At 50.2% G+C, this 20,077-nt stretch overlaps 2 protein-coding genes across 3 annotated transcripts in view; one reads left to right on the forward strand and one right to left on the reverse strand.

The window, feature by feature from the left end:
• Positions 1–4,801, forward strand: part of RABGAP1 (RAB GTPase activating protein 1) — a 159,329-nt gene extending 154,528 nt beyond the window's left edge. The window contains exons 25-26 of the mRNA XM_057548199.1: positions 1,527–1,724; positions 3,107–4,801. Coding sequence (XP_057404182.1) covers positions 1,527–1,724; positions 3,107–3,229 — 321 coding nt within the window. The 3' untranslated portion in view covers positions 3,230–4,801. The remainder of the gene's footprint in view (positions 1–1,526; positions 1,725–3,106) is intronic.
• Positions 4,802–8,174: 3,373 nt separating this feature from the next.
• The window catches only part of STRBP (spermatid perinuclear RNA binding protein), a 193,117-nt gene continuing 181,214 nt past the window's right edge, over positions 8,175–20,077 (reverse strand). The window contains exon 19 of one of the 2 annotated variants that reach the window (XR_009008579.1): positions 8,175–8,327. The gene's annotated coding sequence lies outside the window, so the exon portion shown is untranslated. Of the gene's footprint in view, positions 8,328–15,195; positions 17,217–20,077 lie in introns of those variants that run through there. The other variant, XR_009008578.1, reaches the window with a different exon arrangement.

The raw sequence follows: 20,077 nt of genomic DNA on the forward strand, positions 1-20,077 counted from the left end.
CCCCGGGTATTCTGCTTTGATTCCAAAACTGAGGGAAGCTGATAAGTACCTGACAAGGTGGCTGTCAGGACCTGGTTCTACAACTGACAACTGATATTCTGCCTCTTTCCTCTAGGCAGGGGATACAGATAAAACCAGAAGAGCTCTGGCATTAGATCTCAAAATACAAGTGTCCCTCTTCCTTACAAATTTGTATAACGTCCTCCTCCGGCTAACTTCACTTGTAAAAAGACAAAACAAAACACAAGAGCCCCAGGACTTCAGGTGTTGTCTGTGATTACTGCAGCACCCTGCTGAGGTGGAAGAGTCCTGCAGGTGACAGGCTGTGCTTGAGGGTGGGGTGCAGAGGCCAGGTCACTCCCCACATTGTTCTGTAGCAGGGGGACACTCCCCTTCTGAGCTCAATTCCTCTTGCTGTAATGGGCCCAGATACAATGAGAACCTGAGTTTTTAATGTTTTCTTGTGAATTTGAGGGTTTTTGTAACTTGGTGCTTTCTTTCTTTATTATTAGAATACTTGTCAAATTTTACTGAGATGAGTAATTTACTGAAAGATACTTTACTAACATGTTTACAACTCAGTGGACAGAAACGTAGGGGAGTCCATGGCCGTGTCTGCACAAACCAGCATTTTACCTGGAGCAAGATGATACCTGGCCTCCATCATAAGTAGTGTTTAACCAGCAGTACCTATTTTTTAAACAAAATTTATTTTCTGATGCTAAAACTAATAATAATGTTCATTGCAGAAAATTTGGAAAATAAGAGTAAAGGAGGAAAAAAATCCCCTTATAATCTTATTACTCACAGACAACATCATCATTAACACTTTGGCATGTATTCTTTCAGTCTTTGTTCTAACATACAAAATTTCATTCACTCTAAGATAGGCATTTTTTTCACATTTACATCTGAAATTGGGACATATTTTATAACTAATGGCTTTTTGTGGTTTAATTGGCAGAATATTTTCTTAGAGGACAACGAAATGATGTTTCTTACAGTCATTGCCATCTTATTTTCATGAAATGTGGTATATCCTTGTAACTATAATTTAAAGACATTTTTGTGTCCTAGTTTACCCAGCACTTAAACATTTTTACCATGTTACGAAAAATTCCTCAAAAACTTTTCTGAGGCTGTGTACTTCCTTGTATAAATATAGCACATCCTATTTAATTTTTCCCAGTAGCTGGATAGTTTATATCCCCACCCCTTTTTTGTGTCTCTAATTCTGCAGTGAAATTCCTTGTATGTAAATCTTTATCTAGTCACTGCTTTTTCATTTTTTTAGCCAAGGTTCCTAGAAGTGAGATGACTGGATCAAGACATAAGAATATTTGTGTTGCTTTTGGTGTATAACACCAGGTGACTTTTCCAGTAGGTCATCTGCCAGTTGACAGAGAGAACATAGTTTTTCAGAAGCTGTAGTGCTCAGCGGAGAAGCCATCTCTTGGCTCCCCTGAAAGGAGATGCTCACACCTTCATGTCTTCTTTGTCTCTTCACATCTGACATTCAATTTCAGCAAAAAGTGGATGACTGTGAGCGCTGCCGGGAATTTTTCAACAAAGAAGGGCGCATAAAGGGCATCAGCTCAGCTAAGGAAGCTTTGGATGAGGACACAGATGAGGAGAAGGAAACACTCAAGAACCAGCTGAGAGAGATGGAACTGGAACTGGCACAAACCAAGCTGCAGCTGGTGGAAGCTGAGTGTAAGATCCAGGTAACAGCTGCAGCCTCTGCGCCCCCGGCCAGCCCTCTGCCCCTGGTGCGACGGGACCCAGACCTGCATGGGGGCAGGATTTCGCTGGTGTGGGCTGGAAACCCCAGAAATGATCTTTATGGTTTGGGGTTTTTTCCCTTTTAAACTTCTACTATAATCCTCATGGGAAGAAGCCCATTACTTGTTATTTACTAGTGGATGTTTAATTAGCATTTAGCCTGTCCTAACGATTGGACTTTCTCATAATGAGAATTATCCATCAAACTTGGAATCTTTCTGGTGGAGCAGAGAACGCATGATTTGAAATCACAGCTGCACCACCACACTCTTTGACCTTGGGTTAGTTAGTAACCTCCTTACACTTCAGGTTCCTTATCTGCCAGTGGAGGTGATGAGGGGTCACTCTGATAGTTTGCTTTGAGGACTAAAAAAGATAATGCACAGGAAGGGCTCAGCACGATACCTGAGGGCTTCACAAATACAAGCTTTTATGCCCCCGCTCCCGTCACTTACCCAGCTTTGTGACTTTGGACGTATTACCTAATTTATCTGGGCCTCCTTTCCTTATGGAGACACTGGGGCTTGTTTTGTTCATCTTTATACTGCATGGCTAGTTCCATCAGCCCCGATGCTGAGCACAAGGCAGGCACCAGGCACAGTTCGCAGAAGGAACCAAGTGCAGGACTAAAGCTTAAGCCCTGGTCTCCGTATCACACACGGTACCTGGGTGTCTGCTTCGCCCAGGCCCCGTTCTCGCTCTTGGGGCTGCACAGCTAGCACGTGGCCTCCACGACCGTCCAAGGCGGCGAGGAGAGGCCTCACCAAGGATAGTATCTGGGCTGTAGTCCGTGAGTGAGCAGAGGGTGCCGCTGGAGAAAAGACAGAACAGTGAGCCTTCCTGGTGGAGGGCATGGCGTGTCCAACAGCACAGAGGGAGGAGAGGGCCTGCCTGGAAGGGCCTTCAGGAAGTAGGGGTGGAAGTGGGTGCTGAGCTGGAAGAGTCTCAGCCCAGATTGTGAAGCATCTCGGATGTCTTGCTAGGGGGTCTAGGCTTGAAAGGCTCTTGCCGGAAATTAATGATGCATTCTTAGGTAGAACATTCGGTCTGTCTCCTGGTATGCAGTGGGTGGACGGAGAGGGAGATGCTCAGGTAGGAGGCCGTTTTAATAAATAGACGAGGCAAGAAATGAGGAGGTCTTAACTAGGAAATCTCCCTGAGCTTTAGGCACTCCAGATCTTTCTATGCCAGTTTGAGAACTGGGGGAATTCCCAGAGGCCTCTCAAGAGGAAATAGACTGAATTCTTGTCTTGGCTCGGCTCTGGGGAGGCAGTGTCATTAGCACTGGAGACCAGCATCCTCACGTACGTCGTTCCTCTTCCAGGACTTGGAGCACCATTTAGGCCTTGCCCTCAACGAGGTACAGGCGGCCAAGAAGACCTGGTTTAACCGAACACTGAGCTCCATAAAGACGGCAACTGGGGTTCAAGGGAAAGAGACTTGCTGAGAGCAGCTGCTGCCTCCAGACACCTTCAGAAAACATGACACCTTTTGTTGCCTTCTTTGGCCAGATGTGTGATTCTGTGACATGTCCCAGGACCAGAATGTACCTAAGTCAGATCCATAGAAGCATGTGGGTAGGTTGTTGGACCAGAGCTCATGAAGCAGGCAGCCTGTGCGGTAAGGCCCTCCTCACTCCTGATACTAACAGGCCTGCCGGCTCACCTGCCGCTCTGGACGTTCCAGAAAGTCACTCCTCCGTGTGACCTCCGGGCCTCTTCCCGGCTAGGTCAGCTCCTCACCCAGCCCAGCGGCTGAGTGACATTATCAGAGTTTGGGGATCCTTCAGGCCTTTGGTTTTTTTCTAAACCTTTAATCTTTTTTTTAAAGATACACATATTATTATATATTGGGGGAGGTGGGGCAGGGGATCTGTAGCTCAAATAATTATCTGCTCCAGTGCCAGCAGAGGGTCCTCCAGGTAGACATGGAGAAGCACTTTGTTTTAAATAGGAGGGTTTCATGGTTGTAGGTGAAGCCACCTAGTTTTGTTAAACTAACTCTACGATGCACAGGTTTTTGGTTTGGCATTATTCACATGTTTCTGATCAATTCTATGCAACTCTCATAGTTCCTGTTGTTTTTAGTGTTAGCTGCCAAATGACTCCACAGTGCTGGGGTGGGTGACTTGACCGACTGTCGAGACTGGATTAATCATAACGTGGACAAATCTTATTTTGCTTAATGTGTCGTGTGTGTGTGTATATATAAATATCTTTTCCCAATGCACCCAATTGACAGTGTTTAAATCCCAGACTAGGACTGATCTGCACAACTTAATTATGTGGTTATTTTGGGCACTTAATTTCACTCAAGGTTTGTCGGGCTCTGCTCTCCACCCTGCTGTCGCGAGAGCTGTGAAGGGCTCCCTCACTTCAAGGTTCTAGTGTTTTTGCACAACAGCTTGTACAAGTGAGAAAGACTGAGGTGTGTGTGTGTGTGTGTGTGTATGTGTGTGTGTAAATGTGAGGATGTGCAGGACACACATGCCAAGAGGCCCCCGTCCTGCTGGCCTGTGTCCCTGCCTGCCTGGGCCCTCCCCGGAGTGAGGCTGGGTGCAAACCTCGCTGTTCAGATGGGCTGCAAGTTCTCGCTTCAAAACTATGGAATAGAGGTTTTGGCACCTTTTTTTAAACAAAGTAACTTTAGACTTTTAATTTATATAGTGATATGCTGACAGGCTGTCTCGCAGATGACTTTGTCGTCTTCTCTGCGTGCAGTGTGGAGGTCGCTGGTTACAAGAGGCACTGGTTTGTACATAAAGACACCTGGGTTGTTTTGTATTTCTTTTCCTGTTGGCTGTATTAACGCTTGCTGAGGTCATCTGTGATCAGGGAGGTAACAAGCGGCAACCCCTGACCCCAAAACCATCCCCTCCACGGCTTTCTGTGTCTTTCTTGTTCAGTTACCAAAACAGCTGTAAGCCCATCTAAAACTAGGTGCGTGGACATTGTGCTAGGGTAGTTTCAGTGTGTCAACTTTATGAATTGAAATATAAACCAGTAAAATTGTATTACTATTTCTTTTGTTGGTTTTATTTTAACGGCATATTCATTAAATATTTTGGTACAAACAGCATTGCTTTGTAACAACCAGTTTTATCATGATGTGCTCTTGCCTCCCTCCCATGGGCAGTTAGAGAAGACCACCCTCTGGGCTGACAAATAGGTGTACGTGAGCATTGGGCAGCGCCTCCCCGTTCATCCATTCAGACACTTACTGAGCAGCTAATGTGCTCCAGGCCCATGGGGTGAGAGAAGACACAGGCTTTGTCCCCTGGGAGGCCTGTGCCTTCATCGTGAGCATTGCCCGTCTTGGAGAAATAAAGTGAGACATGACCTGTGTATTTGAGGGTTAGGGAAGTCTTAGAGGAGGTAAGGGTGTGGTAAGACCTTGAAAGACAAAAGCATCTCACCAGGCAGAGATGGGAGAGGGAATTGCAGGCCCAAAATGTGAATGTGCAGGGGAAATAGCTGAAGAGCAGAAAGGCAGTCAGAGTACCCGAGGTCCAGTTATGCTCTGCTAGAACTTTCAGGGGAAGTGGTGGCATGGCCAGGTACCTCTTTCGGAAAGCTCCTTTCTGTTCACTGCTGGTCTTCCCACACCGCAGCACCATAGGGATGAGGCTCCCAGACCCTCGGCCGTCCTTTACCACCTCGCCCCCTTCTCTGCAGCAGGAAGAAGAGCAGTGCTTCCCCAACCCGACGGTCCCCTCCTTGCTTGACCTGCCCTCCAGGACCCCCTACACCCAGCCTTTGGATGGAAGCAGGCTGAGATGCAGGCCACGAAGAAGGGAAGGTGGTGAGTGAGCCCTGCCCCGTCTTCTCTCCGCTGAACTGAGGCAGGGCAGGTGCCTAGCAAGGGGCCCGGCTGGGACAGATGCTCTGCAGAGGCCAGGACAGGGACTCGGGAGCACAGTTGGGATCCCTTTGCCGCTCACAGGCTAGAAGGCGTATTTCTGGGATCCACATTCCTGGCCAACAAGGGCCAGAGTCCAGACGGGCCAGCCTGCTCCGGGCTTTTCCAGTCCCAAGGGTCCCAGTATTCCGGAGTGTAGGGACTCTGCAGAAATCCTCATCCCAGCAGCTGTGCCCTGCCAGGAGAAAGGCGCCCCTAGCCAGTCAGCCTAGGCACACGGGCCTGAAGTGACTCTGGGACATCCGGAGAGAACGAGCAAGCTCCACCTTGGGTGAGGGCGGGACTGGACGAAGGCTCATGGGCTTGGTGACTGGGAATCTGCTGGCGCTCAGGAAGGAAATAGAGCAGAGGTGGGTGGGGTGCAGCAGAGGGGCCAGACCCAAGTGGGTTGAGAGGTGGGAGGGTGGGAGGGTGGGAAGCAGAAGCGGTGAGTGTATATTTCAAGAAGCCTGCTCAGCCTGTCACATATTTCTACGTGACAGGCTGAGTAGACCATGTAGACCATCTAGCAGGCCCTGTTGAACCTGAGCGGATCTGCAGGGGCTGGTTATGATCACTCAGGGGGAAGGAGGCAGCTCGGAATGAAAGGCAAGAGGCATCTGCCGCCCTGTCTGTTCTGAACCCCAAGTCCCAGGGGCAGGCGTGAGCCACGAGAAGAGTGAAGGAAAGAAAACTCCATGGGAGCTAAAACTTAGTCCAGAACACCACTCTCAGCTCTGAACTGACCCAGCAGTTGTGAAAACCAAGACATCTATGCAGGGGGAGTAGGCAGGTGACAGGAGAGGACAGTCGTTTGGCCTCTCAGAGCCTGTTTCTTCATCTGGCTGATGGGTGTTTAAAAGGCTGTCTGTAGTGCTTCACTTGCTTAAAGAGATGCCCGATTCTGACCCTGGGATGCAGATCTTCTCCTAAGCCTCATTTGGGGGCTGATGAGACAAGTGAGCTCAGAATGGCTGAGGTGCTCGCTCCCAGAACAAGAGGACCGAGCACTCCGTTTCCCTGCCCTTCCCCCACTTTTATAGGCGAAGAAATCGGGCCCATAGAGCGGTTCCTGGCCCAGACCACACGGCTAGGACGTTAATCCCCATCTCTAACTCCCAGTGACCAGCAGGGCAGCTGCTTTAAGATGACCACGTGGGCAGTTGGTGGGTGTAAACTCTCACAGCACTTCACTACAAGCAGTGTACCTGGACCAAAAACCCCAAGTTCAAGGCCGGGCCATGACCTTGGATGCTCACATCACGTGGATAGGTCACTTCACCCTCCCGAGTTGTGTGTGTGCCGTGGCTTCGGTGCCCATCTCGGTTTCACACGGGTTGCTGAGCTACTGTTAAGCTCCTGACCCTTCTCCTGTGTTCTCCCCCCAGTTGTCGCAACACCCCTGTGAGTTAAGTGACGTTACCCCCAGATTTGAAAGTGAAGGTGAAAGGCCCGTGATGACGAGATCTGGGATTCAATGCTTTGTACCAGGTACCACCGCCTCCACCTTCTCTTCCAGGGCCCCAAAGCAAGGAAGACAACGCTCCTGCCTCCACACCCCGTTTTCAACTCATCTGGCTGTTCCCTGTGCCCGTCACAGGCCAGAGGGTGGGAGTGGGGCCCCTGGGAGGAAGCAGCAGCGGGCCAGCCTGGCCAGCTCGTCTTTCCATCAGTGCGCTGTGGTTGTAAAGCCCAGTGGACAGCGTGCAGGGCGAAGGCGGCCCGAGTTACAACACACCCAGTGCCTTCGTCCACTTACCTGGAAGGCAGCGACAGGCCAGGCCTGGCTCCCTCCAAGACCCCCTGCCTGGGCCGCCTTTGTCCTTCTTCCTGGGGTGGGCGGAGACCTTACTGTAGTCTTGGAGTTACTGGGGTAGGTCGATTGCAGGAACCTCACAGAGGGAGCAGTAGGAAGAGCTTTGGCTTTGTTTTCAAATCGCTGCTGCCATTTAGAAGTCCTACTCCCTCGGGCAAGTCCCTTTATCTTTGAGCCTTAGTGTCCGATGTGTAATATCATCTGCCAGCTCTGGGGACAGGGGTCAGGATTAAGAGGGAGGCAGGTGTGTGAGGGGCACCCGGTGAACGCTGAGCTGAGGCGGGGGCACTCGCACCACTCACTGCACCAGGGGCCCGGGTCAGAGGTTCAGGTTGAGTAAACATTTGGCACCATTAGCAGAGAGGCAGTGTTCAAGGACCGTAAACAGGAATAGGAATGAGGCCTAGCCCTCTGCATGAAGGGAAGATCCTTCCACATGTGCTGAGCTGGAGAGTCAGGGCCAGGAAAGTGGTTCTGCACTTGACCCTTTCATCAGTCAAAGCCAGAGTCAGTCCGTCCTGCACAGAACAGTGCAGCCCATTGCTGTTGAAGACAGAAGCTTTTATTTTTATTCATCTGAATGGGGAAAATGCAACATGTCAGGGCATTACAGACAAGCTGCAGCAGCCAGACAAGAGGGTCAGTCTACGGCAGAGTCCAACACAGTGCGCAGGCGCCGCAGTGTGGGTGCCGCCTGTGGGAGTCGGGGTGCAGAGTCCCTTTGGGTGAAGGCCAGGCGTCTCTGGGCGAGGCACTGGTGACAGTCCACACGTTGCAGGCTGCTGCTTCAACCACGCCGCAGGTTCAAAGTTCAGAGTCCAACGTGTAATCACTGCCCCAGAGAGGGAGGACAGTCCAGGGTGGTCGCATTTGCCAATGTTTTTTTTTAACATAATACACAACATGAAGTTATTGCCAGGGACTCTGCACTGTAATTATACTATGTACACTTGTGTATTCAGAAAAAACACAGTAAACAGATACAGATAGGTATTTTAAATAAATTTCTTAAAAACTACCTTGGCCATCACCAGACCAGAGAGAGAGCAAGCTGTATATAGCCAGGAGTCCGATGTCATGTGTGTAACTGTGCAGTAAACCGGGAAAGGTTTTCTACCCACAACTACACGCAGCCTTCTCCTTGCCTCCTGAACCCCCCATCTTGGGGCCAAGGAAGGGCTACGACTGAGCAGGACCCCTTCCTCCTTTGTGAGGGAAGCCCCTTCTTGAACAGCTCAGGGCTTCAGGTCTAGACTGGCTGCCTCCTGTCTCCTCCCCAGACAGTGAGTTCTGCTCGGAATGGGTGAGAGGCGAGTCTCAGAGGCCGCTCTCCGGGAACCCTACACGGCAGGGAGACCCGGGTGCCCGCGCTGTGGGGCTTAACAGGCAGAGCCAGGCCCCAGGCCAGACCCTTCCCTGGCCCTCCTGCCTCACTGTCCCTGGAAGTGCCCTGGCCCCGATTAGGGCTCCCGCGGGAGACCTGCCTTTTCCTGAAGGTGTGACTGGGCCCCAGCCAGCCACTTAGACCAGAGGTTCAGCACAACAGGCCAGATGGTCCCTAGTCAGAGGCCTGAGTTGACAGATGCTCTGGGGAAAAGAGGATCAACACTGCTAAGAGCTGAAGTAAATGAAGTCTGCCCAAGGCAGGTGGCTCATGACTCATTAGAAGACATCAAGAGGGACAGAGGCAGAGGAGGAGTCCCACCTTGACCAAGCATTCCCTTTGCCGCCTCAAGCCCCTGGGAAAGGAAGTCCGTGTGGAGGTTGGCGACAGCTCACAAGACACGCAGAGCTGCCCTTGATTCCCGGGAGATGCGGAAAGTAAGGCCCCTGGTCAGGAACCTTGAGGATGCCTGTTGTCTGAGAAGCCACCACAGTAAGTGAACGAGGGGACAAGCGGTACTCAGCGTCCCCTCTGCAAAGTAGGGGTGCAGTGTGAACCCCACATGACCGCACAGGGCTGGCCTGAGCAGGAGACACCGCCATGGGCAGGGAAAGGGACGCATCAAACGCCAGCACTGCCGGCCTGGCAGGTGAGAGAAGAGGTATTTCAGGAACCTGACTAAACTCCACACCATGCCTCACGTGGGCCATCATCACAAGCTGGGCGTCAGGGCCGCAGCCGAGGGAGCCAGTGAGGGGAAGAGTCGAGGAGGCCCACAGAGCGACAGGAACACGTCAAGGAAGGAAAGGAAAGGAGCATAAGCTTAACCACAACTTAAGCCCGAGCGTGTCTGTGAGGTGAGGAGCCCACGCCGGCCGGAAGGGGGTGGGGCAAGAGGCTGGACACTGAAGGTGCAGCTTTCTTGATTATGAGCTTCAAGTGGAGAAGACAGTCTTCTTAGCTATCTACAAACTCCTATCCTTATCCATGATTCATCATCTTCATGAACAAAAATTTTAAAAAGTCTTCCCAGAATAGCAGAAATATTTAGGTGAGAATCAAAAAAAGAACTTTTAGACCATCATCTATTTCCCCAAGCAGGAAAATGAGACAGATGGCATCTAGCTTATGGCTGTGGGCCAGGATGGGGCAGGGGCCAGGCTCGAGCTCCACGAGGGTCTAGGGTGCCCCAGACACAAGCCTCCCCATGAGGCCAGAGCCGCAGCGCAGGCTGAGCTGCCCGATGAAAGACCACAGCTGGAGGCACATCTGGCTGGGCCAGGCTTGCCTCTATCCTTGCCATTCCAGGACCCCAGAAACATCTCTGGAAGACCCAGGCCGTGCTCCTTAGAGATGGGAAGTTATGCACCCGCTGCCATGCTGAGAGCACCGCCCCCAGGAGCCTGAGGAGCCCCACGGCAGCAGCCCGCGTGCCCTGGAGCCATGGCTTCTCCGCGACTCTTCTTTCCACAACCCTCACCTGACCTGGACGATGACAAGCTGTGCCCTCACTCAGAGCAGGCAGCAGCAGTGCCCTCAGGCAGCCCACCAACCACCTGCCTGAGGCCCTGCCCACGTCTGCCCAGCGGCTCAGGGCAGCACCAAATCCCTCACCTGCTGGCTCAGTCCCCAGAGGATCCACAGCCACACAAAACCGGTCCACGGTGCGGCGCTGCCGGAGCTGTGCTGGGAGGGCCCCACTGGAGCTAGCATCGCCAGGTCCCCGCTGCGGGGCCTCAGGCCAGCGCCTTCCCTCCGCTGAGCCGCGCGTGATCCTCACCCACTCCTACAGGCCCGTGCGGGTTTCAAGGAACCAGCATCTGCGCAGGCCTCTCCGTGGGCTCGTGAGGCCAGCACCCCTCCAGACTTCTGTCCACGTCAAGGGAGGACGCTGGCAGCTTGCACCCCTGGAACCTCGCCTCACGGTGCTCAGTCAACAGCAGTTCCCTTCACCTGCCTAGACACATCTCTGAGGGAAAACACTGTGGAGAGTAGGAAGCACTATGTAAGAGTTTTCTCCTTGCCCCAACTACGTGGAGCACCTTGGGGCAGGCGCCGTGTCCGATCTGCAGTCGCCCAGCCCGACATCAGTCCTGGCCTAGAGCGTCTGGGATGCCCCTGGGCAGCACCTGCCCCGGCCTGTGCATCTTGCCTCGGTTTACAGGCACCAGCTCCATGAGGCTTTCGTGCCAGGGTAGCTCCGTTCTGAAGCAAGGGGAAGCCCATCCCTAGCATTTGTTCACCCTCATACACCAAGGCCCCAATCCAAAATTAGACATGAGACAGAGCGTTTCATTTGTCTTGCCGTTTAAGCTATCTCTGGATAGTGACAGAGAAGAAGCCCGAAGGCGGCAGACCGTGTCAAGCTCTGCTGTGTCAAAAACTGTGCCACTCACTGGCCCCCTACAGCCGGCGGCCAGAAAAGCTACCCAACTCGGGAGTCTCTTCTTCCCACTTGGGTACCAACAGTAACCAGACACTGGGCGAAAGAGTCCAACTAAACTGAAAGATACTATTTGTAACCACAAACGTGGTCTTCCCCAACCAGAGGATCTTTCCAAAGTGCATCTGTGATCACTTCACCTTCCTGAGCACAACCTCCCATTGGCTCCCCAGCGCCCTTTATTCACAGGCTGGCCCCCAGCGTCCTCCTCTCCGGAGCTGCCTCCCTCCTTCCTCAGACTCTCCGGGTTCACCCTCGGCCTTCTCTCCCCGAGCCCCGTTCTGTATTTCGCTCTGCAGCACCCGCTCCCCCGAAAGGGCCCACCTCTCACTCAAAATCTGAGGTCATTATGCGCAAGAGCTGCACACCTAACAGATGCGCAGGAAGCCTTCATGGGAAGATAGATGGGTCCAGGCAGCAGACGGGAGGAAGCTTCCAGTCATGATTAAGCCAGAGGGTGAGTAACCGCCACAGTCCAAGGCAGGGATTGGGTGAAGTGTGGCCTGCAGCCACACCTGTCTGTCTACACTCTGCCTCTGGCTGCGCGGGTGCTGCTGGAACGGCAGGGCTGAGTAGCTGTGACAGAGCGAATGGGCCACAAGCCTGAAAGAGTTACTCCCTGGACCTTTCCAGAAGGTTTGTCGACACCAGGCCTAAGGCAGCGTTCCCATCGATTTCCACACTGTGACACGCAAAAAGGTGATTTTTCTGTGGCCCACTGGGCTAAACAAACAAGGCCACTCGTAGTTAGAGACACCTGGTCACCCCAAAGGTCGATGGAATCAGTGTCTCAGTGAACCCTAACCTTTCACAGCTCTGACCTAAAGGCTCAAAACCACCACTGCCTTTTTAGCCCCTGTCCCCAGCAGAGGTATAGAAACACAGAAGTGCAGAAACCCACCCCGACTCCTCTTCAGGTCTCCCTGCCCACCTGTGCAGAACGAGCCAGAGATGGCAGGACAGACACAAAACTGAGGCCCAAAGCAAATTCTCTAGTAATCTTACAATTTCACCTTTTTCCCTTCCCTAAAGTACTCTGTAGAGCAAGTGTGTACCTTCCCCCGGCTAAAGACCCTGTTCTACAAATGTTGAATCCAATGAACTCCAACCCTTGCCCAGGTAAAGAAGCCAAAACATTACTTTTTTTAAAAGCAGAAGCCTCTGTACCAACGAACATCCAGTACCTGCCACTCCCACTGACTGGCAAACTCAGCAGAGCAGAAACTCAGGGAAAGGGTAAGATTCTGACTGACCAGCCCATAAACCTCTCTGTCCTTTGCCAAAGGAGACGCTTCCCAGAGAGCACAAGAAGGGAACTCAGAGCCCCCGCACCCACGAGAAGTCAGGGCCACCAAATCCCCGCTTCCCGGCCAGTGGAGATTGTCCTTGCTACACTGCAACGCCTCTCCCCGCCACCACCCGCCTTTCCTGTCTTGGTCCCAGGCACCTACTCAACAGTGGCCCCCAGTTCCCTGGCTGCACGTGGGGTTCCTGTGGTTCCCTGGCCCCATAACCTCCTGCTGGGCCCAGGCAAGGAGCCTGGACTATGAAGAGATGCCATTCCTGCCTCTGACGCCCTCAGCCAGCCTCCTTCATCCTTCAGCCGGGCATCTGCAACAGCCTCTGACTCCGGCCTTTGGTCCTTCCCCATCCAGCTGTCCAAACGGATCCTCCAGAATTCTCTCACCATTCTGGAAGATGGTAAGCTCTGCAGGGCATGGCACCCAAGGCCTTTCACGAAGTGGCCCCCAACTGCACATGCCGTCTGCTACTTCACCCTCCTAACCATCCCAGTTCCCAGGTTCCCATTAACAAGCACCTCCACGCTGTCCTGAGAAGCCATGCCCTTCTGTGCACACCAGGCGCCCCTCCTTGAGACCTCCTAGCCAGCTGGATGCCAGGCTCTGCGGAAGCCATGGCCACATCTACTGGAGCCCCTCTCACTCTCTAAGTCACGCAGCTCTTAAGTCTCTTCACAGGCCTGGCTCCGCTCCTGGACTGAGTGGGAGCCCTCCTCCCAAGCACAGAAGATGGCTCTCGTTCTGTTCAAGGCCCCAAGAAGTCCCCTCCCCCTTCCTGTGCTCCTTCTTGGTCAGGGGTTTCACCTTCTAAGCTGAAAATCCTGACGTTTTCCTCAAGTGCTCCTTCTCCCCCAGCACAGCCTGGTTAGTAGTAGGAGGTGACAGTGAATGTTTCCAATAAATCCATGTGCCCAAGAGGGGAGAAGCGGTCTTGACAGTGTCACCAGCCACATCAGCATTCTGTACAAACTGACACCCCATGGAAGACCTTCCTCTGCAGGTATCCAAACAGCGGGCTTCCTGCCTAAGCACTCCTGGTAACACGGGGCCCACTTCTCACCACACCTCATGAGAGGCACACTTTAGCTCAAACTGCCCAACTGGCTTTACTGTAACTATCTTTCCCCTTCTGGAACTACATATGACAAGTAAATACAACTCTTTAAGATGGAAAGGTCCATGATCTCTCCAGGTCTGTCCTTCAGCAGCCTCAACCTATCCCATCTTGAGGTGCTTTCAGCTTTCCTGAGTTCCTCAGGTGCCACCTTCCAGATGATGTGGAAGGAGTGATCCCCTCCAGGATGATGGCCGCCATACCTCCCATAATGCAGCCTCCAAGGGCCTGAAGGACGTCAGAGAGCTGAGCATCTTCTGAGACCGTCTACATCATGGAAGGGCCCAGTGAGACCCTGGCACCAGCGCTCTGGGAAGGCGACTGTGAGGGCGACCCCTTTGGTTGGAGCACACAAGGAAGGCCTAGCCAGAAACATGACAGCTGACAACCAAAACATGGATGAAGCTCAGTGGAAAAGCACACTCCCAACAGCACATCGCAACGCCTGGGGATCTCTCCGATGGCAATTACTGGTTTGCACTTTATTACAGGGTTCAGTTAGAGCGCAAAAAGATGGTCTGTGGAAACAGACCCAACTGTGCAGCTGGCAAAGAAAACAACAAACAGGCCACCTGGCCCAAGGCTGGCTAGTCAGTAACCTTGCCCAGGAGCCAGGTTAGCCGGAGAAGAATGAGCCCCAAGGCTGGTTTCTTTTTTCCCACGGTGGGAGGGGGAGAAGAGGGGGGTCAGGGAGAGAGAGGTGGTTTTCCGCGTGTTTTGTCTCAAACCACACAGGACACATCCCAGAAGTCCGGAAGAAAGGTAAGTAGAATGAACGCCTCATAACGAGGAGAGGAAACTTGCCAAACGGTTTTAGAAAACAGGATAGGCAGCAGCCTAGACTCTCAACACCAACCACCAGTGGTGAGCACAGCGCCAGCAGAATGGGTGGGCTCGGCCACTTCCTAGCTGTGTAATTTTGGGCAAGTCATCTTGTCTAAGCCTCTATTTCCTCATCTGTAAAAGGAGAAAATTTCTAGATCCCACAGTTGTGGTGGAGCTCAAATCTCATCCCTAAGAAAGGGCTTCTGTTAACTCTAAAAACAGGAGAAATGCCATTTCTTCTGTGTGATTAAAAACTCACTTATTAGGAGCCACAGTGCTTTACCACAAATAAGCTGGTGGTTTGCAGAGGCCTCTTAGCTTCACTTTTCTTGTCTGTGCAGTGGGAACAACCACCCCTGCGCTGCAGCTTCTCTGAGTGGGACCATCAGGGCAGGGAACACAGTCACGGCCCGGAGAGAGCTCTGCGGGCACGCTACACACGCAGGTACCATTCCCTCCGCAAGCCGCGGCTCAAGAACTCCTACAACCTGGCTTTACAAGAGGTTCCTTCTTCCTGTTCCGCTCCAGGATTATGGCAGGGGGCTCAGAAAAACGGCAACTGCCAAGGCTGGTGGTGACTTGGGGTTAGGGAAGAATATCTTTCCCTGAAGAGGATTCTGCATCCACCTCCACGCCCACCTAACCGTAAGCAGAGACCCAGCCAGCACTAATCTGCCGAGGAGCTGGTGAGGGGACCACACACAGCCTTCCGTGAAGCCGAGTCCAGGGGACACTCCTGGCAAGCAGAACAGGCCACTGCTATCTGCCCCTCACCCCCGTCTCTGCTCAACACTTGCCCAGGGCCACCTCTCTGCACTCACACCCCAACCCTGGACCACCCCTCTTCCTTTGACCCAATGAGCCCAGCCTCACCAGCTCTCCTTCAGAGTCTGGCTCAAATCTTTTATGACATCCCCATCACCAATCTCAGGCCAGATAGCGTGTACTCAGAAAGCATTAGCTAAATGAAAACGCACACCTCAATTTCTCATTGATATTCAAACAGAAAAACAAGCTTCAAATACAAAAGCTTCCTCTGTTTATACAGCCACACCTCAGCCCTCCAGTCTATCTTTCCAGTTTGTTAATCTTTTCCAACTGCTCTAAAAGAAAACAGCCCTATTTTAGCCCAGGATATCTGGTCTAAAATGACCTCAAGTCAAAGCCTAGATTCTAGCACGGGAGCCTGGGATTGGCTTGAGTCGGTGAGCTCCAAAGATCCTGTGACAGTGAGGCCCCTGGCTTGTGTTCAGGCCCTTTTTAAGCTCCATTCGGCCTTGCCTCACTGCCCACACACCACCTTCCTGTCCCCCGACATGCTTCCTCACCTTCTTTCCAGACTTTTAATCCATAGCATGGTACAGCAGAAAAAGGTTCTGGCACTGAACAGAGCTGGATTTCATTCCTGACTCTAGCACTTAACTCTGAGCCTCAGTTTTTTCATCTGTAAAATAAGAATAATACCACCTTCAAGAAGGCTGAGAAATAAGAAAAATGTCCAAGTGCCTGGCACACACAAGGTACCAATTTTAGCATCTCTCTTCCCGCTCTCCTTTCTTCCATCCACTGCTGCCCACAGCCCAAAATGACCTAAACTGAGGGCCACTGTTAACTACCTGGGACATTCAGCTGACATGTGAATGCAGAGACTGTTCTTCCAAACCACACAAAAGGATCAAGGTAGAAACTGAAACAAAGCAGAGAGAGACTAGGCTCCTAGGCAGCGCAAACAGAATGCCCTCACTGCAGCAGGCTAATCCCGTTACCTCCTGGGGGCCGTAAGCAGCAAAAAGATGACTCAGGACCACATCTCCAGCTAGGATATGCTAATCTGACTCTTAAACTGCCTGGGCAGATGGTGGCAATCTCCACACTACCCACCAGCAGAGACAGCATAGTTTGTTTGCAGAAATAGCAGAGTTCTGCCAAGAAAGACCCTAAGACCCTCCTTAGAAGGACCAAGTAATTAAGGTGTTAACAACTGACTGATCAAGGCAAAACAAACAAAAGAACCCCCGAGGCCTTCCCTCAGTGTTCGTTACTGAGGCAAGGATTCCACCCAGAGGGCTACAGCTGAGGAATGGGGTCACTTCTGCCAGGATATCACTGACACAAATATCTCCTGGATTGAAGAAAAGCCTCTTGACTATAATGCAAATCTACTTTATTTGCCTTTAAAAGTAACACTGATCCTGTCTACACAGTTTTTATGACCTTAGAGCATCACAGGACTCGATCTGTATTCCCCACTCAGCTCACCTCTACCAGCAGAGAGGGATGCCGCTGTACGCTTTTTTCCAGAGGTTCCGGAGGTCCACGTAGACACATGTGAGCCAGAGACGGACCGGAAGATGCTCACCCTTTATTCAGACCAACCATCTACTCATTCTTCTTTCTGCTGAAAAGCAACTTCCCAACTGTGTCCAGATAGATAAATGGGTAGATGGACAGAGAGAGAGGGATGGATAGACAGGTATGTTTTTTTCTAAGATTAACAGGCAAGAGGGAGGCCTCGAGTGGTGTTAAGTACAGATTTTTTTTTCCCAAGGTGTTGCAGCAAACTGGAAGAGAGAAGCATCCGAGTCAACAGCCTTCTAAGCATGCCACCCAGTCTCCTCTTTCTTTTCTGTGGTTTACAGTAACTTGCTTTCTACCTGCCAAATAAATGGTGAGCTCAATGTCAGATTCTGGGGCTAGCTGTAATCAAACACACACTCTTTTCTTACTAATGCACTGGCAGGAAACTTAGAATCAGCAGGTTGATAAGCTCAGCCCCTTTGAAGTTCCAAGCACACCTAAATCCCAAAGCAAGTATTACGAACCCCTGGCAACAGACTGCCCGATGATGAACTACCACACAGAAACATGAGCGTCTTCATCCAGCACGGATCTGCAGCAGCCTCCCACACCAGGTCTCACCCAGTGTTTGCTTTGTATCTCCTGTCTGACCCCAAGATGCTAGGAGTCCTCTCCCAAAGCCTGGAGTATCCCAAACCTGTCAACACTAAAGAACCCACGCCGCTCCCCCTGAGCAGGCCATGCACCTGCTTCTCCACTACCTGCCAGCCCAGCCCAGCCTCCCGCACGTATTTTGTCACCTCAGCCAACCATGGTAAGAACGGTCAGCATTTACTGAGCACTTACTCTGTACCAGGTACTATTCAAAGCACTCTGTGTATTAACTCAGAATCTAATTCCCAGCCCCCAAAGGAATTTGCTGTTGGGAGAGAAATATACTCTGGCCCAGAGTCCCACATGGTTTCTAATCCCTATTTCTAGCTGTGCTATAAAGCTTACATAACCTAATTTGCATTATGCTGCTATTTTAAAAAAATCTCCAAAGATCACTGCTTCAAGCATCAATGGAAGCTGTTAGCTCTTACCTAAAATGATAATGTGGGAAAGGATATCTATTCTTACAACTAAGTCAACTTCAATTCTTTACTTAAAACAGACTTTCTGGAAGATGCTATTAGGAAAGGAAGGAACTTACATAAAAAGTACTAGCTCTGTGCTCTGTAAGTAACTGCTAGAGAGAAACACGTCAATATTGAACTCACCTCAGTGGTAGACAGCTTCCTGGCTCTGCAGGTTATTCATTTACTACCCATCTCCCTTCCCGGCCTCCTAGTAACACTGAGAAATCTCTGGTCAATGGATGGCATGGCCTCAGATGGTTTCAGAGTACAAGTCTGAATACAACAGAACCTTTCTTGTTCTGGGTGACTTCAGAGAGACCACCCCCATCCCAGCACCACCAGGGAGGCACTGGCATACGCTGAATGGGAGTTGCAGGAAGACCACTCACAGAGCAGGTTCTTTTCAGCTTTAACTGCTCTCAATGTCCCTGATTTTTAGGGCTCTAGATTGCTAGAAATCTAACTGTTGGGGTTGGGGGGAAGGGGGCAGATCTCCTTAGTTCACTCCTCTCACTCACTACTGAAGATTTACCTCCACTGCAGTTATTAATGAAACCCAAGAAACAGGGAAATGATAATGAATGATTGATTATAAGAGTAAAATTTCCCTCATTTGTCATCAAAAAATGTGGTCAGTGTTTAAATGAACCACTTTTGTTCTTTGCTACACTATAAAAACTGGTTTTAAAGGACTGGGCTCTTTGTTATTCATTTCATTCACTGCACTTACGTGGACAGAGGTCCATGAACATAAACCAGAGTTGGTTTCAGGCTCTCAAAACTGCCAGGGAAATTTAAAATGAGTGAATTTCCAAATGATGCCCATTTTCAGTGATGTCAGAGGGCCCACATTATAAATAAACTATTAACTAAGTAAATTATCTTCTGACACTGCTAATGCATTATTTGGCTCCCAACCTAGGATATTTACAATAGGTCCAATTCCACCAACAAGGAGACTCTCTGACTTAAAAGGTTTCCACTGGGCGGAGCCTGTTTCACTAGTACCCAGAGAAGAACCTGTCCCGTAAGGGGCACTTGGCTGTTTGATCAGGACTGGAATGTACTTGGTACTAGTCAACTAGACCTCACTCAACCTTTTTTTTTTTTTTTTTTTCCCACTCAACCTTTTATAGATGCCGAAGCCACATTCAATGTACATACAGATTCTGTATGGGAAAAAAGTTGTTCCAGCAACCTTCAAAGTTAGCAATAAAAAGAAAACTACTACTTAGAGACAAATATAAAACATAAACTTCATTTTAATCTATCTATCTATCTATCTATATATATCAAGTACAACCTTAGCACAAAACATCTAACACATATGAAATGCATTTATGGAATGAATACACATAATGAAGAAGCAAATCCTTTTAAAAATATTTGGCCTAACCCTCATATCTTTTAAATGAACTCCATGACGGTTCAATCAGGTGGGAAATAAATCATCTACCTAACCTGGAAAAGACAGATGAATTGCCTTACATCTATTTGGTCTCTGCACACCAGGTATTTACCATTCTGAGTCTTGCCATAATTGGTTCTGCAAATACTGAGCTTAACTCAGTCAATTATATATTTTTCCATAGTTACCTTAATATTTTGGTTTTTTTCATTTTCTATTGCTTTTTTTTTTTTTTATGGCTTCTTGCTGCTGTTGTATTAGGGCATACAACACAGATCAGAGATATTCATTTCTCAGAGAAGTCTCTCTCCTTGAGAAATTGGCACTTTGATCCTCAGCTTATGTAACAGCTACATATAAATGGGTCCTACCGGCACTGTTACCTATCTTGCTGCTTATGAAATTCCAGCACTTTGGCCAAAAGAGTGCCCTGACGTAAAAATCTTCTTAGGTGAACACTTCCCACCACCGAATTCTTTTATTTAAACAGGTGTGTGTAATTCGCATATACGTTATAAGTTTCTATACACATACACACACTTAACTCAAAAGTGAAATGTCTCTCAAATAGAAAGTAATTATAAGGGTATTAAAAACAAAATGCTGAAAATAACTATTTCACACTTAGATCATAAAAAATTTTAAAGTAATGTGATGATATAAGACCTAAGAGATCAAATACATCATA

Source organism: Balaenoptera acutorostrata, chromosome 6, assembly GCF_949987535.1.
Source record: "Balaenoptera acutorostrata chromosome 6, mBalAcu1.1, whole genome shotgun sequence".
Lineage (NCBI taxonomy): Eukaryota > Metazoa > Chordata > Mammalia > Artiodactyla > Balaenopteridae > Balaenoptera > Balaenoptera acutorostrata.